Source organism: Fusarium subglutinans (assembly GCF_013396075.1).
Source record: "Fusarium subglutinans strain NRRL 66333 chromosome Unknown NRRL66333_c0000236, whole genome shotgun sequence".
In the NCBI taxonomy this organism is placed as follows: domain Eukaryota; kingdom Fungi; phylum Ascomycota; class Sordariomycetes; order Hypocreales; family Nectriaceae; genus Fusarium; species Fusarium subglutinans.
In genome coordinates, this window is record NW_023502299.1 from 42,431 (window position 1) to 69,164 (window position 26,734).

Below are 26,734 nucleotides of genomic sequence, written 5' to 3' on the forward strand. Positions count from 1 at the left end.
CTGTGCTGTGCTGGTGGGTGATGCAATGATTTGCGCTGAGGAGTCCCAACACACGATTTTCGGCCGAAAGACGAGAGCCACAGACGAGGTCACGCAGGGGAGGTTAAGAGCTGGGAGAGACGCTCAGCGCAGAGAAAATGGGATCCTAAGGATGCAGAGTTAAAGGGCGAATCCGTGGGCTAAATCAACAAGGTTGTCGAGGTTTGATATGGGGACATGTGAATCGATAGATGAGGGAGGGAGGGAGAAGAGGGTGGACGTGGAGAGGCAGCTGGATGTTTGTCTCTCGCTGGTTGAGGAGGTCAGTAGAGGTGAGTGAGGCTGGTGCAGTAGAGTACCTACCTAGGTACGTTAGGCTGCTTCAGCGACCGATGCCCTGCTAGGAACGCTGCCTTAGAGAGGGGCAACCGCCTAATGCCCCAGGTGAACAGCACAGACAGGGCCCAAGCAGATCTGGCTGGTTGGTAGCTCAGATGTGGCTGAAGTGGGGTCAAAGTGGCTCCTCATTTCCTGGGAAACATGGATTTTCGAGGGGCAAGCTCTTTTCAGTCTCACCTTCGGACAGGGCGCTTCAGGTACATTGTGGCTTGAATTTTGGGTGGGCAATATTTATTATATTTGAAGACAAGATTGAGTAAGACTAAAATCCATATCGTCTTTACCAATGCCCGAGAGCGTACTGTACTTACGGTTCACGCGGGACGGGTATGAGCATAAAACCTAAATCTTCTGAGGATGCCCCGGTTCTGGAGGATCGCATCCGACGTCACTATCACGCATACCTGATCAAGCCTTGAAATCTTGAGCTCCAAGCCCCGCCACTCCCAGCTCAGTGCAGACACCATTATGCATATATTTGATGTTTGGAATTAGGCGGCTTAAGTAGTTAATGGCCCTGGCAAATCCTCGATGCAACAATACATTGTTTCAGAGCTGTTCGAGCTCAGTATTATTGTCCGCTTGTCAACTTTCCTCGGTTCAGGTTGATGAGTGAGTGCCGTGCAGACAAGATGATCGTTCATGATTGGAATTAAGATTTCTAACGTAGTCTAGTTTACCGGATAAACTGCCAGCTCTCGTAATGTCAACTTACTGCCATAATGTAATACCAATTTATTAAGAACTGCCCTGGAAGTTCAAGCAAGCTTCTCGGTACCTGACAACGTTGTCGGGAATGGAGTATAGATGATCCGTCACTTTTACCCCGCCAAACACAACCCGCTAGAGAGGTACCATCACAACGCACTATGGCCCAGCGCCTCGTCGAGTACCCGAGTATCGCATCGTCGCATGCACCCCGAACTACCTTAGTACCTACTAAGGTACTACCTACATCCCCAAAAATTCCTGTGACTCAGTACAATCCACGCCCAAATCCACGTCTAACGCTCGACGGAAGTCTCACCTCTCGCCTCTGATTCTTCGGGAAAAGGATAATTTACCAAAAAAGGCTCGAGGCTCCGCTTCATCATGCCTACCATTTCCGTCGACAAGTACAAGCTTTACGAAGCCCTCGGTCAAAAGTGCGAATGCCCCTCCTTGTTCATCTCAACCCCCACCATGAGATGAGCTCTCCGACTTCGCGCCCAAGGTTTCTCTATACGTGTGCTGACAGCTCTTGTTCCTATTGAAATAGATTCACGACCGAGGAGTTTGAGGACCTTTGCTTCGAGTTCGGTATCGAGCTTGACGAGGATACCGAGAATGATGAGCGTCCATTTGTAAACGGCGAGCAGGAGCCTCCTCAGCTCAAGATTGAGATTCCCGCCAACCGATATGATATGCTCTGCTTCGAGGGTATTGTCACCAACCTCAACATCTTCCGTGGACGCATTGAGCCTCCCAAGTACCGTTTAGTCGAGCCCGCAAGCGGCAAGCTTGAGTCAATCACCGTCAAGCCCGAAGCCGGGCAGGTCCGGCCATATGTCTCTGGCGCTATCCTCCGCAACATCAAGTTCGACAAGAGCCGATACGAGTCCTTCATCTCTCTACAAGACAAGCTTCACCAGAATCTTGCTCGAAACCGAACACTAGTCTCCATTGGTACCCACGACTATGATACTATCAAAGGACCCTTCACCTACGAGGCTCTCCCCCCCAAGGATATAAAGTTCATCCCCTTAAACCAAACCAAGGAGATGGACTCTGCAGAGTTGATGAACTTCTATGAGACTGACAAGCACCTGGGCCGCTTCCTCCACATCATTCGCGACTCACCAGTCTACCCTGCGATCTACGACTCCAACCGTGTTGTCTGTTCCCTTCCTCCAATTATCAACGGTGACCACTCCAAGATTTCACTCGACACCACCAACGTTTTCATTGAGATCACCGCCACCGACCTCACCAAACTCGACATTGTCACCGACATCATGGTTACCATGTTCTCCATGTACTGCTCTGAGCCCTTCACTGTCGAGCCCGTCCAGATCAATTCCGACCACAACAACCAAACCCGAGTCACTCCTAATCTGAAGCCCAGAGTTGCTGAGGTTGAAATCGACTACCTCAACAGCTGCACCGGGCTCGCCGAGTCTCCCGAGAGCCTGTGCAAGCTTCTCTCCAAAATGTCTTACACCTCTACACCCTCAACAAAAGATTCCAACATCCTCGAGGTTGCTATCCCCCCAACCCGAGCTGATGTCCTTCATCAATGTGACGTGATGGAAGATCTTGCTGTGTGCTACGGATACAACAACCTTCCTCGTACTGCTCCTTCACGAAGTGCTACTGTTGGCGCCCCCCTGCTGGTCAACAAGCTCAGTGATATTATCCGAATTGAGGCCGCCGTTGCTGGCTGGAGTGAGGTTATGCCCCTGATCTTGTGTAGTCACGATGAGAACTTCGCTTGGCTAAACCGCAAGGATGACGGAAACACCGTCGTACGTCTGGCCAACCCCAAGACCGCTGAGTATCAGGTTGTGCGATCAACTCTTCTACCTGGCCTTCTCAAGACCATTCGCGAGAACAAGGGCCATAGCGTGCCCATGAAGATCTTCGAGGTCTCTGACGTTGTTTTCAAGGATGAGTCTCAAGAACGCAAGGCTCGCAACGAGCGACATTTCGCCGCCGCCTGGTATGGCCGAACAAGTGGTTTCGAGGTGGTCCATGGCCTGCTTGATCGTGTTCTTCTCATGCTCCGAACTGCTTTCCTCACCCACGAGGAGGGTCTTTCTGGCAAGAGTGTCGATTTTGAGGTAAAGGAGAACCCTAGCAAGCCTGATGGTTACTGGATCGAGGAGCTTGACGATGCCACCTTCTTTGCTGGCCATGCTGCTTCCGTATACCTGCGTCTTGGTGGGAAAGAGAGACGCATTGGCGAGTTCGGCATCTTGCACCCTACCGTGTTGGAGAAGTTTGATTTGAAGTGAGCCGCCATGCCGACCACTATCGACGTGACATCGCTAACATGTTCATAGATACCCTGTCAGCACTCTCGAGATCAATCTCGAGGTCTTCCTGTAATGTCAAGAATCTAAAGAAAACCTACAGCACGAGGGTTAGAGCAGCAAAAAAGGGCTACGCGCAACGAAATCATGTGGATATGATTCAATGTGAACAAACACGCTTCCGCAACTAAGAAGACTTTTCAAGATAGACAAAAATAAAGAAGAAACCAAACAAGACCGGATGTTTAACTTATGAGTGGCCAAAGGTTTTGATTTACTGCACTCTATAACTACCTACCTAATTCATGTAGCCTTAAAGGAGTCTATTGCTGTCTAAATCCTCCCCGTGTACCCCGTGATTGGCGTGAAATCAGACGTCATCACCACTCAAGTTAAACGCCAATACCGGCTCATGATGTTTCTAACGCCAACAAAAACGTCCGCATGTGTAATCAGAAAACCAAGTTTGACAACTCAGACATCATGAGCCCGAATGCTCTGCCTACATCTCGGAATTTGCCATCCCACGCCTCTGCCCATCAGATTTGAAAAGGACTCTCTCGAGCTTTGCCACAGGTTTTGGCATTTCAATAGTTGGAGAGTGACACGGTGTCGGCAGACCCGCATCGGGTTGGAGACTATCAATGGAGTTAAGTTTTGAGCGAAGGCCCATAGACTCAGAGTCGCGCCGCTTGATATACTCCCATTCTCCACTGAGATCGCTGGGTACACTGTAGAAGCTACAGCGCTCAAGCGTTGACGGTGCGTCAGACTCTGTTGTCAGAAGCGGCGGTGCTACGGGCGGGTGTAGCCAGGGACAACAGTGCCGCACGGATTCATGGGTCTCGACAATCAAGTAAGGGCCAGGATCCGACTCTGGAAACATGACCTTCTATGTCATCTCACGTAGCTCCTGGTCGCTACGAGCTGGTGCGGGAGCTGAACTTGACGATGATGTTGACTCGCCAGTATTTGTAAGTTGCCCCAGCATTCCCTTGCCTAGATTGAGACCTGCAATCCCGTCCCTGATAGCGGCAAAGGCGTTACCGCTTGGTTCGGTAGATGCGCTCCGTTCGATTGGTGCATGCCGTGATTCAGGGGTGAGTGTCTCGTGGGCAGTCTCAACTCCCGTGAGAACCGAGGGCGGCCCCGACTTGGAGCTTGAACTGGATGACCGCGGATCGGCATCTGCTTGGATAACGCTAGGATAGTGTAAATTTGATATGGCGGTTTGGCGGTCAGTCTCTGCTACTGCAGCGGCGTTCAAACCGCCGTTCATCTCATCCTCAGTTCTTCCGAACAACTGATGCCACCATCTTATCTCCTTCAGTCGCGGTAACAAGATCCGCTCCTGTCCTTTGACGTGATCGTCGACACTGGCATCGAAGTCGGGGTTTGTGAACTCAGCTCGCCGACACAGAAAGTAATCCCAAACGGAAGACGTCCGTTCTGCAGCTCTCGCATCTTTTCTCTGCTTCTCTGAATTAAAGAGGAAAGTGCCGTACTGACACGAGTACAGGTGGTATAGCAGGCGGCGCAGGAAGCGCTCGTTATACTCAAAACGAGTCTTGTTTTGGCGTAGGAGTTGATAGGTGCAGTCAAGAAACTGGTGAAAGACGGGACTAACCATCTTTGGAGAGGTGGCTTCATCGTCAACAACCTTTCCAGGGGCAGTTTCACTAACCGCAGCCAAGTCGGGGTCATCTTTATTCTGGTTGAAGAAACGCTTCGCACCACTCAACACATTTTGGAACGCGTCACCTCGGCCATCGTTCTCTCCGGGCTGTACCTTGGAACCCGCAAAAGCATCCCTCTGCACGGTGAACCAATCCTCGTGATTCAAGTGACCCGATCGAAGCCTAAACATATGACCAAAAGACAACCAATCCTTTTCCACAAGAACAATGAAACCCTCAATTGTGCGGTAGTAGGGGTCCAGCATAATTTGGGCCAAAGCACTGAGCTGGCTTGTACGGTCCCAGCCATCGGAGCAGTGGATGAGAACATGTGAATGGTTGATTCCGATCTGTCTTGCAATTATAGCTGAGCCATCCAGAACATCGTGAATGTGCCGTAACCAGCCACTCTGATGGAGCAGCTCTCTGTTTGGTGGTAAAGGTGAAATGTCGGCGTCTTTGAGTGCGTCAATGACCTTGTTGAGGGAGCTTCGCATGACGTGAATATTCTCAATACTGAGGAATATCTTGCGTGCAAACTTGTACTTGTCCATATTTTCCGAGCCCATTCCTTGTACTTGATTCACCATTGCATTGATAGTAGGACGAGCATCCACAATCAAGTTGCTCTGCTGCGCACCATATACTTGACGCTTCCCGGAAGAATCATAAACGGCAACGGACCTCGAAATGAGCTCATCTTCATATCGTTCAGTCTCCGAAAGCTCCGGCTCCAGTGATGAGTTTCCAAGGGAGACATCGGGCTGGCTCGATAGAGGCGTGCTTTCCTCGGACCCTGGCGGCAAAAGGGCGTTAAACGATGCAGCTACTAGTTTCTCATCTTGCACGTTTGTCTTCCTTGTGATGCCGACGAGGGGCTGTGAGCTTCGAGTGATGGTACAGTTGTTCACTGGATGGATGTATGACAGAGCCGGCACACGGTTTCTCGAACGGAACTCCTTCGCATATTTGAGGACATTGTCCGAGATCTTGGAGGGAACAACCAGAAAAGCAGGATATGTATCACAAAAGGTATAGTCCTTGTTGATATGCGTGATCCTCCAACCTTTGTCAGGCAATTTCTCGCTGATGCCTTGGCGTCTGAACTCTGCTTTTGGATCATAGACCGACCAACCGTCAACCTCTCGCTCATGCCTTAAAGGCTTGTGGGAGAAAGCATAGAGCTTCTCTACTGTTCCTAGTTTGCAAGTCCGAGACTTGATAAAATCGAATGCTTCTCGGGCAGTCTCGCTGTCGGTGAAGTTGAATGTCACAAATGTGAAGTCACGACATCGCAAACGGATCGATGGAGCCTGGCGAGATCCAGGTGGCACCGGCCGAAGTGCGCAATAGCACAGCATGGGATATGGAATCCATCTCTCGCGAACTTTGGGCTTGTGAGACGAACTTTCTGAGGGTTTGGCGGATTGGTCGATGGGTGCGCAGAATACCAGGTGGAAATCGGTCAGTCGCAAAGTGCCATGAGTTGCTTGGCCGCCATAGATACCCTGGACGCTCTCGATGATCTACATGACGTTAGGAGCCGAGACGCAGCGCAAAGTCGTGCATCAACAGGCGGGATGCTCTAAACGGCGACTAGAACCGGACGATCACGCGTACCTTTCGGGCTTCCATTTTGGCAAACCGTGGCCTTGCCGCCTTGTATTCGTTAGAGGGCAAGATATATCTCTTCGTAGAATTTGTGTTGTATCAATGATCTCTTTGTATGTCCGTGTGGACGATTTGTCGGAAGCTCTGGTGATGTAGTAGAGGTAGCTCAATATCGCGGGGCCGCCGGAAGATGAAGAAGTAGCTGTTGCAAGGCGACCTTAGAGGGGAGGTTATGAGACGGACTCTGACATATTTGTCACTTCCAAAGTAAGAAAAGTTATACGCGCATGGGGTAAAACCTTGGCCTCGACCTTGAGTATTAAGAGATGGGAGTTTCTTTTAGAGCCGAAGACAGCTCACACTCATCATCACGAGCCACAGGCGCCCACTTAGCATTAGGGAAGGTACATACCTATGTATGGCAGGAGGGGCTCAGCGCTGTCAGCTACCAAAACAGACCGCGACGTCACCCCAGAGGTCAGAGCCATGGTCCAAGCACTTTCCCCATTTTGGGCTACATGGGATCTATCTCGTTAATTCTGTTTCTCCGTTCTCCGATGGAGAGAGAGAGACGGGGAGGATATAGGTAGGTACGTACACATGTCCTCCCATGCGAGACCCACATCTCCAAATGGAATGTGCGACCTGGGTCCCGCCTGCCGATTTTAGGGCTTCAACCACACACCAAAAATATTGAGCGGGTAAGCCAACATTTGTGAGTGCAGTGAAGCCGAAATCCACCCAGGATCGCGAATCTTTCTCTTCAGCCCGCCAACCTCAGCTCGCCAACAGACTCAAGACAAGACACCAAGTCAAGTCCAGTCCCGACAACACAAGTCCTATTTCCAAGATGGCTCACCCCGGATCTCAGATGTGAGTTATTGTCCTTGCAATTGCGAACTCCTTCTCGATCGAATCGAAACATGGCCATCGCCATCGTCACCCCGCCAAACGCCGTCCTCTCGTCAGGAAAAGTCGAGTCAAAGGTCCAAGATTCACTAACAATCTTCTTCACAGCTCCAAGCGGAGAAAGTTCGTCGCCGACGGTGTCTTCTACGCCGAGCTCAACGAGTTCTTCCAGCGCGAGCTCGCTGAGGAGGGCTACTCCGGCGTAGAGGTCCGCGTTACCCCCACCGTCACCGATATCATCATCCGAGCCACCCACACCCAGGAGGTTCTCGGCGAGCAGGGCCGCCGCATTCGCGAGCTCACCTCGCTCATCCAGAAGCGATTCAAGTTCCCCGAGAACTCCGTCTCGCTCTATGCCGCCAAGGTCCAGAACCGTGGTCTCTCCGCCGTCGCTCAGTGCGAGTCCCTTCGATACAAGCTTCTTAACGGTCTCGCCGTCCGACGTGCTTGCTATGGTGTCCTCCGTTTCATCATGGAGTCTGGCGCCAAGGGTTGCGAGGTTGTCGTCTCCGGTAAGCTCCGTGCTGCCCGCGCCAAGTCCATGAAGTTCACCGACGGCTTCATGATTCACTCTGGTCAGCCCGCCAAGGACTTCATCGATCACGCTACCCGCCATGTTCTCCTCCGACAGGGTGTCCTGGGTATCAAGGTCAAGATCATGCGCGGCTCCGACCCTGAGGGCAAGGCCGGTCCCCAAAAGACTCTCCCTGACGCCGTCACCATTATCGAGCCTAAAGAGGAGCAGGCTGTCCTCCAGCCTGTCAGCCAGGACTACGGCGCTAAGGCCGCCCAAGCCGCTCAGGCTGCTCAGGATGCTCGTGTTGCTGAGGAGGAGGGTGGTGATGAGGTCCAGGCTGTTGAGCAATAGGATGCTTAAATCACCAGGCTGGAAATAGCCGCCAAAACCTGATGAAGGAAAGATGGAGATCCGTGGGATGAGAGACGGAGGTCTACTCAGGCGTCAATTGATCATTTGCATCTGCTAAGGGCACGGACGGTTTCATTCTTGCTTGTAATGGTAGGCAAAGCATAAAAGAGAAAAAAATGAGACCCCAAGATTACGACGACACGTCTTGTGACTTTGTCTTCTGTCTATCAACCAACACCTTGAGTACCTCTGAACGACTTGGAAGTCTTCTTTGAACTGAGTACGTGAATGCTTCGTAGACAGTGAAGGCTGGCTTGATAATAACGAGTTGACATCACTCAAGTCTACTCATCACGCTTGCTTGTCTCTTTCTAGTGTGCTATATATTCTCATGCTATTGCACAGCACAACTCGGGGATCATCGTAACCACAAATTTATAAGGCAGTCCATCATGCCATTTATGGTCATCTGTGTCCTACAAAGAATCTCAGATGCTGTGTTTGGGTTTGGATATTTGTCGATCTTCAATCATGTAGCGGTTTGAAATAAACAGCCGTGTTTAGAGATGTTGTCAATAATATCTCACTCCCTTGTTGAGCATCTCAATTGGCTTATAGAATTGGCCAATGAACGGATTGTTCTGGCCACCCCACATCATCGTTCACAACGAACCAAATACCTTACTAAGCAAATCTCGGATGTAGCTGGAGGTAACGGCAAAGAGAACCAAATATAATCAGGACTTAACATGCAAGCTAATAAAATCTTATGTTTGCGAGATACATTTCCACCTGCAATTCCAATGTAATAAACGTCGTAATAATTCTTGTCTATAGCAGGTAGCCTCTGGCTTTCCCTCTTTTCTTGTTAAAATTCAAACTTGGCTTCCTCGAACTTGGAAAAAGCCATGTGACTTGGACAACAGATCTACCACACCCAAAACGTTCGTTCATGCCCCGGAGAATTGAGGCAGTGATATACGCCCCAAATCGCCTTTTCATCGCCCGATAGACGGAGACAGTGACGCCTCCTTGGATCCGAAACCATCCCGGTATAAACGGCCCTGATATGGAAGTTCGCCGTCCAGTCCCATCCTATCGCTCATGCTCTGTGGTTATCGTACAACGAGGATTCGCCTGTCACCCCAATACAAAATCCGCCAACGCCGTCCAAGACCGTGTGCCCATAGTACTCCAGTGATAGGAAACAATATATGTCGTCGATTCCGAGTCCCAATTCCGTTTGGCATAGGCAAAACACAGTTGGCACCAACATTAAACTATGTCGTTGCGTAATGTACCATTCGCGAGTGCAGCCCATACTCCGAGAGAAATGCCCGGTCAAATGGTTTGAAAATGTACAATGCCTGTTTGAGATAATGAAACATGCAAGATATCGTTTGCGGAGCCGATGACCGGTGGTTAACCGATATTCTTTTACTCCGCCATTACGTTGCTGGAAACGTCGCAGACCATCACCGATCGCCTGATTTGTGGCGGTTATCGAGCTCGATGTTTTCGTCATAGCTCGCTTTGCCATTGCCGTTGGCATGCCGGGCATCTTCGTCACTATCCGAGGCGAGGTCGGTCAGAGCGAAACCAGCAGCTTCTTCCTCGTCGTATGCGCGAATTAAACCCTCGCGGTCTCCACGTTGGCTGCTCATGCTGTGTCGTGAGGGATCGCCGCTCCTCCTTGCCTGCATGCTCAGACGAGTTTGTAAACCAGAAACCATGTCGGTACCGGTGGCGTCGCTTCCTCCTCGTCCAGCGGTCAATCTTTGACCATGGGGGTCACCCCTGGAAAGGTTCAGGAGATAGACGCCCGTAAAAGTGACCAAGAATCCGCAAAGCAGCGAGAGGGTGTTGACTGGGTCGTTCGTGTTGAATCCACTGAAGAGGATAAAGGAGGCACAGAGGGTGGCGGTGGTGAACGTTACGTAGTAGAGAGGGTTGACACTGGCACTCCTGTCAGTAAAGGCCAATTGTTATAACTCCGTAAGCCACTTACATGTTGGTGGGAAAGCTGGCAAGAGCTTTGTTGAAGTAATTCATCTGAGTCACAATGCATACGGCCGTTAATATCATGAAAACGTATGTCGAAGGGTGGCTGAACTGGTTATGGCCAGCAAAAGTAAGCTTAAGCGCAATACCAAAAGCCTTGACAGACATGACTGAAATGGATCCGACGGTGGAGCAGATGGAAAGATAAATGAGGGCGTTTCTCCTGCCATAGACAGGGGCGATCTTGTAAATCATGAAGACGGCGAAAGCAACAACGGCGAAGGCGTAGAGAAGAAAACCTGGTATCCGTTTTAGAAACTACCATCCTCGTAAATATGCTTCTTGTGTACGAACCTGGCTGAATTGCGTAGTGCAAGATCTCGTCGACGGTCTCGATCTCCTCATCCGGAGGCGCATGAAGAACAATAATGACAGCGCCAATCAGGCATATAGCACTGCCGAGCTTGCCCAGCGTACCAAGCTCTTCGTTGAGGAAGTACGAGCCAAGAACAGCGCCAATGAGCACACTGAGAGCTCCAAGAGGTGTGACAAGGATAGCAGGGGCGAAAGCGTATGCGGCAAAGTTGCAGACTTCTCCTAGACCAACTAATTTTATGTTAATGAATATGTCAATGGGAATCATGTCTGATAGAGCACTTACGAGTCGCAATACCGGCCCACCACAGGGGATTCCGAAGGTAGACAAAGCCGTCGCCTTCAAAGCCGTGTCGCTCTTCTGCTTGAATCAAACCCTAGGAGGTGGATTAGTTTATGCTTAAGGCGAGATGCAGAACATGGCGCCAGCCGCTGAAGCAACGATAGAATTCGCCACTCGCACAGACAGACAGTAGCTATATTGGACGAACCTTTTTTGTAATAACGAAGCTTGTTCCTGAAATATGGTTAGACTTGTGACGCCCCCAATGTAATCAAACATGACTTACCAATCGCCAAAGCCGATGTCATAGCAAGAGCCAGTCCGACATACCTTGAGGCAATATTAGCAGTTGTAGTGAGAATAGCGTAGTCGGGTTACAAGAAGGGCCCAATCGAGGTGGCTTCTCAGGAGGAGGCCAACAGAAGTGGAACGCGACATACTTGTCTTCAATCATGATGTTTTAGAGAGCGCACGACAGCGACGAAGCGCACAAAGTCGACTTTCTATAGATGTGCCCAATGCTCTGAAAGCGACAATCCGAATCGAATAACGGTTTGGGCAGAATGCGCCGCAGAGAGTCGGAGCTGAACTGAAAGGATCGTTCACTATTGGCGTGGGCTCGCACCGGGCGAGAGAAGCCGTATAGCAGTAATGAGTGTTGAAACGAGCGAGTGCAGATGAATCGGGCTCGAGTTTATTGCAGACACATCAAAATATCGCTATAGGCTCCTCGTTGGGAAAGTTAAATCGAGATTGGAGCTGTAGCCGCGTGGACGACTGCAGAGTCTTGATGTTGGCTGGAGATGGAGGGGGAACCAGGCGTGCTGTTGCTGTTGTAAGGAAGCGATTTGCGACGGAACAAGGTCGGTTTTAGGGTATCGTATGGTCCAATTATTGCCGAATCCGTTATTGCCTTCGTATCTTGACCAGCGTGAGACTCGTGATGCGCAACGACGGTATTCGCAAAAGGCAGGGGGGCTTTGAATAGGAAGAAGGGACAGCTTGGCTGGATTGTAAGTAAAAATGGAGAGGCTGCAGCAGCAGTGCGGATGGGATGAGATACAGTACAGTACATACGTATGCCCTGCGCTGTGCTGTGCTGTAGGTACTAAGTCTACCTAGGAGGTAAGCGGTTGACGGGTATGGGTCAAGTCCAGTTCGTGTGGGAGAGACAGAGACAAAGTTTGGGGAGGCCAGATCAGACCCAACGAGACCAGACAGGGGCCTGCTAGCTACAGGCTACGGGAGGCTTGGACAAAACCAGCAGTGGAGAAGCAGAAAAGGCTGAGGTACCTGGGCAGAGGTGAGATTATAGTGCGCTGACAAGTACCGCCAGCTGAATCAGGCACAGTAAAGTTCAAGAGGTTTCAAGAGAGGGCGCCAACAGAGGACAATGGATCCATCCACTACCCCCTGGCGTCAGGTCCATGACCCTGGCGTTACAACTTAGACTCACTAAGGTAGACTCAGCTCAGAGAGCAAGAAAACATCGGACCCTGAGATAGGATGCCAAATTAAACTCAGCAAAGAGTCCCCTAAGCTTGGGCCAAGCTTGCCCAAGTATTTTCTCTCTCAAGGTCAAGGTCCTGAATTTTCTTTTCTCCCCTTGACTCACTAACACTTCAGAGCCCTCAGGACTCAAAAAGAGGTGCCCTGAGGTGGGGATCCTGCCCAAGGTCAAGTGCCTGAATGCCTGCACTTTTTTTTCTTTCTTGCATCTGACGACACTTCATTCCACGATCCAGTTATTTTATCCAAGAGTCTCCGAGAAACTAGTGACTAGCAGCCCGTAAATAAAACAAACCACTGAAATACGGCAACTTTAGGGAAACTCGGCACAGACACGAGCGTCGAAACACTGCAATTGCATTGGGTTGCCTAATAACTTCCGCTGATTTTTGAAGTACTACCTTACCATACATATTGTCCTGTTCTCAGATGCTAAAGCCGAGGCTTAGACGGCACGATACGACACAACCACAGCAAAACACGATACGATCTGATGGGTGCGAGTGGTTCTCACCCCTGAACTAATACTGACACGCACACAAGTACGCTGGGCATGCAGCTATCAGCTACAACAGACACTTAGGTTGCATGATATTCCCCAATATCACATTTACTTCAAATAAGCAAATACGTACCTGTTATGTCAGTGGGATTGCCGTATTGCTTAGTTCCCCAGAATATCGTTACTCTCGTCAGTTTCTTTGGAAAGGACCTCCAGGTTTCTCATGCATACCTACTAAAGTTAGAACTCATATTAGTAGTTTGTAAGTTTCTATTAGATACAAACCAAGCAAGTACTGGTACGGAGTATCAGATACACGACTCTGGTGATGCTCGTAAACTTTTACTCCCTGCCCCTGTACACTCAATTCACTTCCATTACTAACTTAGCGCTTCCGACTGCTTGATTCAAGGGGGACGGACGATAAGCCCCTTGCTTCTCATCATCTGCTTCTTACTCGCCATCTTTCGGCTTTAACCCCTGGCCTCGTCTCCATTTCCAGCCCATCAAGTTCGTCCTTGTCCCGCTACCTGTCCTCGTCCACGTCAGCATCCCGCATCTTAAGCTCCAAACAGTCCTTGATTTTTTTTTGGGGGGGGGGGAGAAATGTTTTTTTTTAGCATCCGCAGTTCGGTAGTGCCTCGCTCGCTCCGCTGTAACAAAGATCGAGAACTTCTCAACAGCGCCTCCCGTGCGCCACATTTAATAGTTTTCGGTGTCTGAGCCACGTTCCATAAGTTATCTTTCACTGAAGCAGTTACGAGAAACTGCAACAAATATATTGTTATGGCGGATAATATCTCGCCGTAACTGAATGACTGAATGAATGAATTCGAAAATACAACTTGGGCTGATATTGTGGGCTATTATTAACACATCAACCCTACTCTTCATCTTGTTCCTGATCGACACTCTTAGCGCTCAACTTAATCAACCCCTAACATAGCCGACACCTTCCAACAGGGATCCATGACGCCCTTTAATGCTACGGGTGACTCGGCGCTGGAAACAAGTTAATAACTTATAGGGATCAATGCTCATCACTAAAGTGTTTCGATCATCTGTTTCTGTTTGGCGATTACTACCTGGCCAAACCCCTTCGCCATGATTATCATGATAATCCAGATCACAGTATTTATAGAATCTTAGCGACCAGATCTCAAAATAGTGCTCTCATCAAGTGAATCACCTAAAGACTGTCCAGGACCCTACACCAAACGCCTTCAATGGCCACCTAACCCAGTAGAAGGCTTATATTGGTTGCTACAAGTAGCCCGCCCCCGACTACCTAAAGTGTAGGTAGGTAAGTACGGATAGGTAGAGTATAGATCCACATCAGAAATGCTGTCCGTCGCAACTATCTCCCACCCTTCACTATAACTTCAACTCCAAGCACCGTTCACAGCTTTGAGTTTTCCCTCCGGTCCAGCCGCCAACGCCTCATTCCATCCCACGAACCATATCATACAGAACCAGAGCTAATCCATCTGTTCTCTTACCAACCAGGATCGTGCATTTTGTTCTTATATTATTATTTTGAAAGAAAGCGGAAAGGGTATCGACACTTGCGTCATCAACAATCGGGTGTGAAACAAAACAAAACAAAACAAACGACTATGTTGTCGATGGCCGGAGTCAAGCTCGATCTCATAAAATGCAGAAACGCATAAGACCTTTCTTTTCCCTACAGAATTAGTAGATGTGGATTCATTCTTACCTACCCAGAATCCGCTGGTATGGGTGTATGTGACCCATATTGTGTCGCTTAGAACATGTTGCATTCTTACCACCAGGAAAACTTCTGCGACAATAGCGTTAAGAACAACGACACAGGTCAAGGACCTGACTGTCGAGTTCAGATAGCCACTGGGCATCATATTACCGGCAGCTGTTGAATTTTAGTTATTGAAGAGGGGGCTGTTTGGCGATATTGGAGAATGTTGCGGTTAGTTTGGAGGCGAAATCATTCAAGGACGACGGCGCTTGGCATCTGAATAACATTAGTCAACATTGCAACTTAGCTGAGGATCCTCCTTAACGCACCTTGCTCATCCTCTGCATTTACATCATCGCCATCACCACGGGCTCGTTTACCAGTAGCCGAAGGAGTGCTTGGTGCTTGCTCTTTTGGTTCATGTTCATCTCTCCAGTCGATTTCGTCCAGGTCGTCGCCGTCGGTCCTCCTTTTCTCGGCTATCTCTACTGTTGCAGAGGCCACTCCGAGGTCAACGTTGAAAGAGGACGCTTCCTCCTCCTCTTGAAGAGTGGCTGTAGTGCTCGTGTCATTAGTTTGAGCATGGAGTGACTCTGGCTCCGCATCAGCATTGACCTCATCCTGGGTCTCCATATTCTCTTCAGGAGCGACATCTCCATCGAACTCGGCTTCCTCGGCTTCTTCGTTTAACTCGAAATTGGCAAATGGGTCAATCTCGCTGTCAGCTCGTGCTGGAGTAAATTCGTCAGTATTATTGAAAGAATACGTTGTGCTGAAGTCAGACAGGGAGCGGTGATGTTTGGGTTGACGGAAACGGAGATATTGTACTTCGGGTGAAAGAATTTGCATGGTTCCGTAGTTGCGCTTGACAGTTTTCCGGAATTCTGCTTCATCTTTATTATGATCTTCGACATACTCCGCCACACAGGGGGCACATAGGCAGAAGTCGGGGTAATAGCAAGAGAGGAAAGTGGAAGAGAATGAGGTCGTTTTACCATTTTGCTCAAGGCCATCTTCATCGACAGCCGTAAGGCTGTCAACGGCGGTCTCCGGGTCCTCCGGGTCCTCCAAATCAACGGCAGAAGCATTGACTGATATCTCAATCTGAGTTTCGGTTGCAACATTGATATTGTCTCGATCATCTTCATCATGGCCATCGACTTCCTGGTCTTTGAACTCTTGACCCTCAGAGCCAATGGCATTGGGGTTCGCATGTTCGTCTTCCAGATATTCATCCTCGTTTTCTGCTTCATCTATGTCGCTGTGATGTTCGTCATCAATTGGGCTGTCGAACTCGTCCAGTTCCTCGTGAACGCCATCGATAGTCGCAGCTGTTTCCAGCATACTAGTTCCAGCAGTCATGGGAGTCTCGAAGAGATGGATAACTTCATCAAGCCCCTTCCCTGCCGTAGCACTCTCGACGAGATACTCGAAGCGCTTTTCTGCGTTGGGTTTAGTAAAAAGATAGGCATACAGTGGGCGTGAGCCATCTGGGTCCTGGTTCTTGACAAGAAGGTCGAAAATTTCTAGAATTTGACGGAGTGTAACGTTCGACATGGTCTCGCCTTGGGTTGTCTGTTTCAAAAATGTTAGCGCATTCTTGATATAGCTCAAAACCTTTTCTCACCTCAACAAGTTCGAGGCCAAGCTCATCGACCTGGAGTACCAAATCATCATCCTCGGCAATCTCATTTTCAAGCTCACTCCGAAGGCCAGAAATCAACTTCTCAAGTGGCTCATCAAGAACCGAGGTATCGGCAAAGAAACCATGGGTGGTGGTGGAGAACATAGGAAATTCGTCTCCTTTATACTGTACCGTTATAGCAGGAAAGCCCTCATCTGTCTTCTCATTCAAATCTTCTCCAGTAGCTGAGTGATCCACATGATCCGTATCAGTGGCTGCGCGTTCGTCATTTGCATCTGCGACATGTTCACCCACGTCGTAATCCTGATCTTCAGCTTCCTCGACAGCTTCGGCTGTTTCTTCATTTTGCCCTGATGTCAAGGTAGTGGTTTCTTCATGACTATTCGCAACTTCTCCATCGTGTATTTCGTCGTTATCACCGGATGCGTGGGTATTCTCACCGCTGAACTCATCTTCCGTGGCATCCTCGACTTCAGCTTCACCAGTCACAACCTCATAATCAGACTGATCTTCTTCTTTGTCCTTAGGATCGTGAGGCTCATTTTGATCATTGTGGCTTGATATGTCATTCTCGTCTCCAGTGTGATCAGAAAACTCTTGTCCGGTTGCAGTAGCATCATTCTCAGGTTCGTGATCATCTTGCTCTTCAGCTGCACCGACTGCTTCGTTTAGATCAGACCTTGTTGCATGGATTGCGGCAGCTGTTTTCTCATCTTCATGCGAGTCTTCTGGTGCTGCATTGTCCTCAAATTCATAATCAATCTCATGCGCAGATGCATGATCGTCAGACACCGCATCGCCACGAACGATTATTTCATCCAGAATGTCTACATTCTCTTCGCTTTTTGGCACGTCTTCGTTGGGTGACTGAGCTGTTTGTATCGATCCCTGAGTCCCAAGCTCAGGAGCCTCAATCACTTCAGAACCCACATGTTCGGGGCTGTTTGTCGTATCCTCGACATCATGTAGGTCGAAGTCCACATCCTCGCCCGTGATGCCGTTCGTCTCGTAGGCTTCATGATTCACAGCGTCCTCATCTTCTTGCATTTCTCTATCCATGCTCTCCAAGTTGTCATCTTTCTTTTGCAGGTCATGATTGGAATCAACCATGTCGGTATCGAAGTCGATGAGATCGTCCTCACTTTTACCGTCCAAGATTGGCTTGGTCATATCAATGTCCATTTCGATCTCCGTCATGTCTTAGGATTTTGTTTGGCTTCTTCAGAGCCGGTGCTTCGGGTCGATTTACGTGAAAGAGAGTTGCTGTGAGGAGAAATCGAGTGCTCAACGCGTTGAAAGCAGACAGAATTGAGGTATTGAGGGAAATTTACGTGCCGAAGGGTGGCAGCTTGCGCGCGTCGGGATGAAATCGTAAATGTGGTGGTTTGAATCAAACAGACAAAGACCAAGCTTGGCTAGAAATGTAATTTGGGCTGGTATGCGACATTTGATCCAGGTTGGTGAGTGTGTTTGATAAAAACGAAGAACTCCCACGCGCGCCGTTCCTACAGTGCTGGAGTTTTTATTTTGGCTTGTCCGTGAAAGAAAAACGTAAAATAGGGAGCCTTTGTTAAGGTGGAAGTTGAGGAGAGTATATGGACTAGGCAGGCAAGCTCTCTAAGAATGAATTTCGTTGGTGATTAAGCAGTGGGACCCAGAAAGGCTGAGGTGAGGTGAGTGTCAGGGAGGCAAGAGGCTGAAGCTTACCTAAAAAGAGCTAGCGTGGGGTAGCTGGCTGCTGGGCCGTGCTGTTCTTTCCCTTCCACTAGGTTCGTAGCAACAGCTCCTGGGCTCCTGGCTTCCAGGTGGCCGTAAGAGGGGTACGTACCTCTTCAGGCTCCTGCACCTCCCACCGACTTGAATATTGGCCCGCTCTATCTAACATCCAGGGGACGAGCATTCAACAACTTGCAACTCTCATCGCAATCAAGAAACATCTGCTCGAATTAGTCCGCCAAGATGGTGCGCAACATCTACCACTATCACCCCTGCTTACATCATGTACTCATGCTCCCTAGGTCGTCCTTGCGGCTTCGATTTGCACCCGTGGAGGGAAAGCTGTCCTCTCGAGACAGTTCCGAGAGATGCCACGATCGCGCATAGAAGCCCTCCTCGCCTCGTTTCCCAAACTTGCCGATAGCGGTACGCAGCACACAACCGTCGAGCAAGATAACGTTCGATTCGTTTACCAGCCCCTCGACGAGCTCTACATGGTTCTCATCACCAATCGACAGTCCAACATTCTCCAGGACATTGACTCCCTACACCTGTTTGCCCAGGTAGTTACCAGCACATGCAAGAGCCTCGACGAGCGCGAAATCGTCAAGAATGCCTACGAATTGCTCAGTGCTTTTGACGAGCTTGTCACTCTCGGCTACCGTGAGAACTTGACCATTAGCCAAATCAAGACCTTCCTTGACATGGAGAGTCATGAGGAGCGCATCCAAGAGATTATCGCAAGGGTAAGAAGTTCCATTGGAACCTCCATCGCAGACACATACTTACACCTGCATAGAACAAAGAGTTGGAGGCCACCGAGGAGCGAAAACGAAAGGCGAAACAGCTCGAGATGCAACGCAAGGATGCTGCTCGCAGTGGTCGCGGAGCTATGGGCGGCATGGGGGGAATGGGTAGCAGCGGTGGTATGCCCAGAAGTCCTTCCTATCCCTCATACAACCCCCCTTCGCAATCCAATACCAGCACCTACGACTCATACGAGGCGGAGAAGAACAAGTCCTTCAGCAAGTAAGTGGCACTTACAGTGTTCTGGAATACAATTGGCTAACACTTTCAAGACCGTTGGCTCCTAAGGCCAAGGGTATGCAATTGGGTAAGAAGTCCAAGACAACTGACATGTTCGAGCGAGTACGAGGTGACATGGGAGGCGAAATCGACGATTCACCTCTTGTTGCACCCGCACCCGTCCAGCATGCTGAAGCCGCCGAACCTCGCTTCTCGTCAACCCTTGATCGCGATGCTATCCACGTCACTATTTCAGAGACTATCTCGGCCAAGTTGTCTCGTGAGGGTGCTGTCAACTCCCTAGCCATCAGTGGTGATCTCGTTCTCCGCATTTCAGACCCTAGCCTGACAAAGATCAAGCTTGGCCTCCAAGCTGTTGCGTCGCATGGCGTACAGTTTCGTACACACCCCAACGTTGACCGAAATCTGTTCAACGGTTCCAAGATCATCCAGATGAGCAACACTGCACGTGGCTTCCCGGTCAACAACGCCGTTGGTGTTCTGCGATGGAGGGCTTCTCCCAAGGTTGATGACGCCAGCGCATGCCCAATTACCTTTACTGTCTGGATCAACAAGGAGGGGGCCAAGTACAACATAACGGTCGAGTACGAATTGACCGGCAGCGATGCTCTGAACGATGTTAGTGTCGTTATTCCCTATGCAGGTAGCGAGCCTGTTGTTTCAAGCTTCGATGCTACCTATGATGTGTCTGGCGACGCTCTCGAGTGGACAATTGGCAACGTGGACGAGGAGAACCCCAATGGCTCATTCGAGTTCGAGGCCGAGTCCGGTGATGAGAATGACTTCTTCCCTATGACGGTTCGCTTCAACAAGAGCACACCATACATTGACGTTGACGTAAGTCCCTATCCCGACCTGCATACTTGAGTATCATGCTAACCATTTCACAGGTTCACTCCGCGTCTCTTTTGGAAGAAGAAGAGGAAGTGACATTTTCCAAGGAGATCAAGTCTCACGCAGACAACTTCTTGGTAGAATAGACGGAACCCAAAAGTCTTTCGGTTTAGGAACAGCTTCTGGGCGAATTTACTCTATAAAAGGATAGGGATATGTATTTGAGTAGAGCTGGAGATAGGCATTAGTAGGAGTGTCTTGGCGGTTTAGAACCTAATGGCGCAACGACAATTGATGTTTCGTGTTTTGGTCATTTTGCTAATAAGCGGCCGTTGTTCGTCATTATTGATTGACACGAAATAAGCTTCCATACAGATAACCATTACGCACGCAATACCTAGTGAATGTTGTTGGGAAGTTGAGACACAAGATCGATGTATTTGTATTCATCAGCTTTGTCATGGCCTCCTCGATGTTTTTTTCTTCCTCACTGCATATTATATCGTGCCTAGGCCATATAGTGCGAGTTACTCACTGCTGCACGGTCCATACTCACTAAATCCTCCCTGTGGGCTTGTTGTTGCTCGATCGCAACTTGCATACGACATTGCACTCTCCAAGCAACACGAAAAGTGATACTAGTTTGCAGCTCATAGGGATGTTGGAAGTCCTCTAAAATTACCTCTCATGGCCTGTGTCAACGCCGCAGATAAACATGTCGCAGCGAAACCAACTTGCGCCCTTCAGCGCGACTGAGTACCGAGACAGAGCACCTGATGGGTACCCTGTGAGCTGCCCGACGCTAGATCTCTCAGCAACTTGGGACCCAGTGGACAAAAACATACTTGTTTATAGACCTCCTGGTCAGGTTGTTTCCAAGATCCACCAAGTTGGTGCGCCGGGCCAAAAGGCACCAGACGCGCAGGCAGTTACTTGGAGGTCTGATGGTCAGTAAGCAAATATTCCATGATGGAGAAAACTACTCATCTAATCATCGTAGGCCAATTTCTTGCAGTCGGGTGGAGTGACGGCTTTGTGCGATTGATGGGGCTCGAGAACAACAAGGCAGCTCATCATATCAAAGTTGGCGAATCTCCAGGGAGCAAGATCACGCACATTGGATGGGCGAGTAGCAGTATCACTGGGAAGAGCTCCAGCGCCGTATCCCAAGCTCTGAAGGATGGCCTCGGTGAATATTCAACGCGCAATGGGGATGGACTTCCGTTGGATCTTCCTCGTGAACTGACTTTCCTCGAGGTTGACACAGCATTACCCAAGATCAGCCCTCTTCCCAGCAGTAGTGCCGGCTCAGGGTATATTCTCAGCTTCCACGGTCGAACCCAGCATACATACTAACAATCCCCTCACAGAGAAGATGCTTTGGTTTTCACGTTGAGAACCGGTATAGACTTCCTCTTCCAGCCCCCGAAGCCAGAGGAGTATGATCAAGTCAGCGTTATGATTATTGGGACCAGCGATGGCCAACTTCAGCTGAGCATATACGATTCTTTCATCATCGGCAGCTTTCAGTGCCCTCGGATCAGTTCATCAAGCTCACAGCTAATTCTTCATGCATCGCACCCACATATATCAACCCAGGCTTTACTAGTTGCAGACAAAACAGAAGAGCCAGAAGAGGTGCACCTGGTGCCCATCGACCTTCCATTCATCTCATCCCACCCTATCAACCTTTCTCTCCTTGCCTCCAAGCTAACCACTCTTCAAAAGCTACTGAGATATCTGAAGCAAGCACAACTTCATATGCAGGTCGAATGGCGAAACACGCGTGAGCTTCCCACAAGATTTCTGCGAAGTATTGAAGGCGATCTCGAAAATCTCGAGACTGGGCCCCGAAGTATTGTCCCTGCTCTTTACCATTTGGCAGTGACAGGTCACGCCTTCGAGCCTGTACGCGAGTGGTTGGTAGAAAGTCTGGCAGAACGAGTAAGTGACTTGGGAATTCAGGCTTCTCGTGATATTGGCTAAATTCTGCAGGGCCATAAACGATGGGATAAAGCAGTAGTCTCTGGCTTGGAGGGACTCAGAAATTTGGTCCACGAGAACTTCCTCCCAGCTCTTGATCGCTGTGCAATCATCCTAAGTAGACTACGGAGCTTGGCTCAATTTCATGACACCCGTGATGACATCGGATTCACTCTCCAGCAAACTAGTCGCTTGATGGATATTGTCCAATGTCTTCAGCTCATCGGTCACAAAGTATTGATGAACGTCATGGACGAACTTGATAGCTTCACCGCGTTCTCAACATGGCTTCGCTTCCAAATCGACCGGCTTGCCTCTTCTAGCTCCGTGAGCGAGGAACTCACGGAAAAGGAGGCAACCATGGACATTGCAAAGGTCCTGAGTTATATTGAGAATTATCTAATCGATAGCCCGCTTAGGCTATTCTTTGACGAAATGACCAGAGAAGACTATGAAGCAGACTGGGCACACATAGAAGGTGGTCCGACTCTGCTTCATGTCCTTGATCAGGCGTTGGGAAAGTGGGAGAACGGGCAGCCCAGCATGAAAGCTCTCCCACGTGTCGAATTTCTTGTATCGTATGCCACAACCTGGGCGAATCGTACATTCAAGGGCATTGCAGAGGCAAAGAAGCGTAGCGTTCGACTTGGAAACCCAGTTAGACTCTCAGCTGGTCGTGTGGTGTCACGTAGAGATATGAGGATGAGCAAATCAAAGAACAAGGTGCTTGAACCTCTTTGTGCGACTCAACTATTTACTGACATCGAACTAGGAAACAAATGTGGTTACTGCTTTAGCATCTAAAGAGGTTAAAAGCGAAGGTGAGGCGAGCCCTGTTATATGGCCCGAAGAGCTATTCTTGCTAACAGATAGAAGTTCAAATATTCTCCGTCCGCATCGATATTATCAATGGCATCAGTACCAATAGGCCGCCAAAAAGTTGTCGTATCGATCTTGGCTCACGTACATTGATTGATTTGAAGTTCCTCGACGACGAAACACTTGTCATACTAAGTAACAGTCAAGGTGAGCCAATGGGAAGTTTCTTTATGCAACAAGTATGATGCTAATGTTGCAAAAAGATACCGGGCCGCAAGTTGTCTGCGTACCTATCCGAGCAGAAAGGCTTACATATGCCGAATATGATCCCACCAGGCTTAGTGAGACACCTTGCGTATCAGTTGATGGATTTGTGGCCTGCTCTTTTCCTGAGAAGTCAGTGTCTAGGCCATTGCGTATGGAGGTTAACGACAGGAATAATGTCAGGGGCGACATGCCCCAGAGAGTCTGCGTTGTTGAGAGTAATCGCACCACTATCAAAACATATACTTTTCAGTAGCTCAAGCTGTCACACGGTTCACTTCCATTAAAATCAAGGTAGAAATGGGAGAATTTCGAAGGGAAGCCGAACCCGGCGTCATGGACTCTCAAAAACAGGTGTTGACAAGGACGCTAGCTTAAGTAATTTACAAGGTAGAACAGAAATATGAACTGCCCCCTCCCCCCCTTTTCACTCGTGGCAGTCGAGTTACTGCTGCCGAGGCTTAGTGATATTGAAGAATTCGGTTAATCCCTCAACAACGGCCTCAACGTTCATGTTCACCAGGGGCATGCTATCGTACGAGTCCTCCTTCATAATAGCAACAAGGGCCAGATAACGATCTACTTCACGCAGCATGATGGGCTTGTTTCCGTCGTGTAGGACAAGACAGCTTTCTGCAGTGTTGCAGCCAATCTGTTTATCGATAGGCGCGCTCCAAGGTTCACCCTCCAGACGACGCCGCCCCTCATCACTGCGCTGCCAGGTACCATAGACCTCAGTTATATCAATGATGACATCAATGTAATCACTGCAGATCTCGTAGCTCGCCATATCAGCAGTTGCGCTGTCAGTGGCGATATAGATCTTTGTGAGCACGTCAAAGAGGTAAGCCTTCTCGAAACGGCACGTGCGGCAGAGGTTGGTAAGCATGGATTCCAGCGTTCCGAGGCGAGGAATGAGCTTCTGGATAACCTTGCTAAAAGCCTCGAAAATAGAATGGTTGTAAATGGATGTTAGGTGGAAGGTGACAGGGGCGTTCTCAAAGCCGTGGTCTGACAACTCATCTTGGATACGGATGGTGATGTCGCGCTGAATATCGAGCTTGTAGTCATCTGAGAGGCCGTCAACCTTGTGGATGAAGACCTCGATATTGATGTTGGGGTACGTTCGCTGAAGAAAAAGGATCGTGGTATTAAGGCGCATGACTGCTTCGAGGTAGTCATCCTGGGCGTCGATGACCCAGATGAGGGCTCCAATCTCGCTGAAGATGGCCTCAATATCGAATCCTGGGTTCTCAAAGACGTCGATCTGACCTGGGAAGTCCCAGACTTGGAAATCCATGAATGACCTATGCAATTATGAGTTTATGGTTATCACGGCCAGAGTATTGCTAGCACTAACGCCATGGAGTCCTTTTGAATTCTAGCCGTTGATTCAAGGAATAGAGTCTCGTTCGGGGGCAGCTTGTGGAAGACTACACTAGAGATGGATGACTTTCCGCTCCTGTGACATACTGTTAGCTGACGTCCGGTCTCTTCTCCCGCGCATATCATACCTTCGTTGACCCATCAGTAATAAACGCGGCTTCCCCTTAGGAGCTGCGCCAACAGAATTGGGTCCGGGGGCGGCAGGTTTTTGTGCATCCTTTTTAGATGCCGGAGCTCCGCTAATTGACTGTTCAAAAAGACGTTGAAGATTTAGCTGGGCTGGACTTGTTCCGCTGGCAGATGTATCATCTGCCTCATCAAAGGAGCGCGCAAGATTATAAATTGGAGGACTGAGTGACATTTTGGGGCTTGTACGATGGCAATGGAGAGGGGGTAGTTTGACGATTGAGGGTATTGGGTTATGGTTATGGGTTCTTGGATCTGAGTGAACTGGATACGGGATTGCTCATGTCACTTGATATACAGCAACACTGTCCTGAGGATTCATCTCCTTTTATTGTCCCCTTTCGTTATGTCGAATCAAGATGGCGAGCTATCAGTGGTTGGTATAAAGGGCACTGACGGACAGGGACATGAAATACCCGCCAACTGGCAGCACCTGATACATCGGAGCAAAAGGATCCCATCCATGGCATTATCAGGCGAGCTGAAGGCGTAGAAGGCTCTAGCTGGCGGGATTGGACGTGATGAGGCTTCGGCGGTCTTTAAAGCCCAACTCGTACTCATACTTGCAGGTCAGCGTGGCTCGTATAGAGCCTTGCCTCACCACGCCTTGCGTTGTATAAGAGACGCGTATCCTCCCACTTGAGGTGACACGGACTCCTCTACACAGCAGCGGCCCAGCCGAGCGAGTGTCCGTCGAATCAGGGCGTCCAGAGTGCTGCCAGGACGCTGATGCTGGAGTTTTGTGGCCAGCGCCACTACCGAGTACCAATCCTTACTTCGATGGAGGCCAGGGCTTGGTGACATACTGCGGGAGCTGACAGGATGAGAGGAACCCTTAGAGGTGATAGCATTGTTGCGCTGTGCTGTGCCGTGCTGTGTCGTGCTTTGTTGTATCGTGTTGCATTGGTCACACGAGGGGGGTCAAGCGCACACTTGAGCGTCGAGACAAGAGAGAAAAAAGAAAGCATGGGAAATCAGGCGCAACAAGCACTAGTATCTTACCTCCATTTTCCTTAGAGAGCCCAGTTCTGGCTATCCTGTGCTACACGATAACTTCCGTCCTAGTGGTCAACTCTCCGAGCCTGGGTTGGTCCAAATGTAGGACTGAGAGCAAGGCTGTGAGGCTGAGAAAGTCAATTGCTAGGCTCAGGATTGATCAGTGAGTGAGCGAGCGTATCGGCGGCAAAGGTTGATCGATCCGGTGTTTGATTGGTAGATGCGTATACGATGCGATGGTAGACAATAGCCGGTTATGACGAGAAATATGAACATGGACGTTCTATGGGTGATGGATGAGTTATGCGTCTCCTGGTGTTGCATGTGTATGGTCTTGAAATTGTCACTTGGAGGTGGTTGGAGCAATGACTGCCCGCTCAGGCAGCAGCTGATAGCGCTGAAGCTCCCAGCAATCCACTAAACCAAGGTACTGTACCTACCTCCTGGAACGACCTCAGGCGGTTTAGTTAGGTTTCTACCAGGCCTGGATGTGTCCTTATAGACATACCTAGGTACCTACCTATATGAGTTCATGCAATCTAAGCCATTTTCAGATATGCTAACTAGGTAAGGTAAGTGGTACGGCGTTACAACCCAGCTTCACTTCATAATTAAGATAGGGCCCTGTTCTTGAAATATTTTCTTGAAATCTTCATGTTATGCCTGTGGCGCATGCAATCTGCAGCCGGCTACCTACCCTATACCGAGGCAAGACTTAACTTCACAATTCCGTTTATAACTTCCCTTAAATATATAACTCCTTAGTAAACGCTATTAAGAAGCTATATCTAAATATACTAAAAATACTAATAAAGTATAAAATACTAAAGACTATTATAGCTACTAGCCCTAATAATAAAACTATACTTAGTCTTAGGCTTAATATACTTATTAAAATAGCTAGAAATATATAAAATACTTTTCTTAAGGATACTAAGATAAATATTTATAATAAAAATATTATAATACCCTTTAACTTTATATAAAATAGAAAATAGATAGGAAATAATATACTTACTAA

General features: G+C 49.1%; 8 protein-coding genes across 8 annotated transcripts; 4 read left to right on the top strand and 4 right to left on the bottom strand.

The window, feature by feature from the left end:
- Positions 1-1,470: 1,470 nt before the first annotated feature.
- On the top strand, positions 1,471-3,465 carry FSUBG_11829 (phenylalanine-tRNA ligase alpha chain; the record flags this gene model as incomplete). Its single annotated transcript, XM_036676553.1, has 3 exons — positions 1,471-1,523; positions 1,637-3,367; positions 3,420-3,465. The coding sequence occupies 3 exons, from the start codon at positions 1,471-1,473 to the stop codon at positions 3,463-3,465; spliced, it is 1,830 nt and encodes a 609-aa protein (XP_036532696.1).
- Positions 3,466-3,891: 426 nt separating this feature from the next.
- Positions 3,892-6,700, bottom strand: FSUBG_11830 (myotubularin related 1; the record flags this gene model as incomplete). The annotated part of the gene is made up of 3 exons (XM_036676555.1): positions 3,892-4,184; positions 4,296-6,591; positions 6,686-6,700. 3 exons carry the CDS (start codon positions 6,698-6,700, stop codon positions 3,892-3,894), a joined length of 2,604 nt encoding a protein of 867 aa, XP_036532697.1.
- Positions 6,701-7,526: 826 nt separating this feature from the next.
- Positions 7,527-8,453, top strand: FSUBG_11831 (40s ribosomal s3; the record flags this gene model as incomplete). The annotated part of the gene is made up of 2 exons (XM_036676556.1): positions 7,527-7,549; positions 7,694-8,453. 2 exons carry the CDS (start codon positions 7,527-7,529, stop codon positions 8,451-8,453), a joined length of 783 nt encoding a protein of 260 aa, XP_036532698.1.
- Positions 8,454-9,928: 1,475 nt separating this feature from the next.
- Positions 9,929-11,566, bottom strand: FSUBG_11832 (DUF803 domain protein; the record flags this gene model as incomplete). The annotated part of the gene is made up of 7 exons (XM_036676557.1): positions 9,929-10,409; positions 10,462-10,753; positions 10,809-11,060; positions 11,116-11,206; positions 11,321-11,346; positions 11,399-11,442; positions 11,553-11,566. 7 exons carry the CDS (start codon positions 11,564-11,566, stop codon positions 9,929-9,931), a joined length of 1,200 nt encoding a protein of 399 aa, XP_036532699.1.
- A 3,524-nt stretch (positions 11,567-15,090) lies between these two features.
- Positions 15,091-17,664, bottom strand: FSUBG_11833 (uncharacterized protein; the record flags this gene model as incomplete). The annotated part of the gene is made up of 3 exons (XM_036676558.1): positions 15,091-15,113; positions 15,167-16,412; positions 16,465-17,664. The coding sequence occupies 3 exons, from the start codon at positions 17,662-17,664 to the stop codon at positions 15,091-15,093; spliced, it is 2,469 nt and encodes an 822-aa protein (XP_036532700.1).
- A 777-nt stretch (positions 17,665-18,441) lies between these two features.
- On the top strand, positions 18,442-20,225 carry FSUBG_11834 (coatomer delta subunit (delta-coat); the record flags this gene model as incomplete). Its single annotated transcript, XM_036676559.1, has 5 exons — positions 18,442-18,444; positions 18,501-18,944; positions 18,998-19,227; positions 19,278-20,082; positions 20,136-20,225. The coding sequence occupies 5 exons, from the start codon at positions 18,442-18,444 to the stop codon at positions 20,223-20,225; spliced, it is 1,572 nt and encodes a 523-aa protein (XP_036532701.1).
- Positions 20,226-20,794: 569 nt separating this feature from the next.
- FSUBG_11835 (cyclosome APC subunit Cut20 Apc4) lies at positions 20,795-22,866 on the top strand (the record flags this gene model as incomplete). The annotated part of the gene is made up of 4 exons (XM_036676560.1): positions 20,795-21,026; positions 21,080-21,392; positions 21,450-22,023; positions 22,075-22,866. The coding sequence occupies 4 exons, from the start codon at positions 20,795-20,797 to the stop codon at positions 22,864-22,866; spliced, it is 1,911 nt and encodes a 636-aa protein (XP_036532702.1).
- A 724-nt stretch (positions 22,867-23,590) lies between these two features.
- On the bottom strand, positions 23,591-24,892 carry FSUBG_11836 (Ras-like G; the record flags this gene model as incomplete). Its single annotated transcript, XM_036676561.1, has 3 exons — positions 23,591-24,452; positions 24,506-24,607; positions 24,660-24,892. The coding sequence occupies 3 exons, from the start codon at positions 24,890-24,892 to the stop codon at positions 23,591-23,593; spliced, it is 1,197 nt and encodes a 398-aa protein (XP_036532703.1).
- Between the last annotated feature and the right edge of the window lie 1,842 nt (positions 24,893-26,734).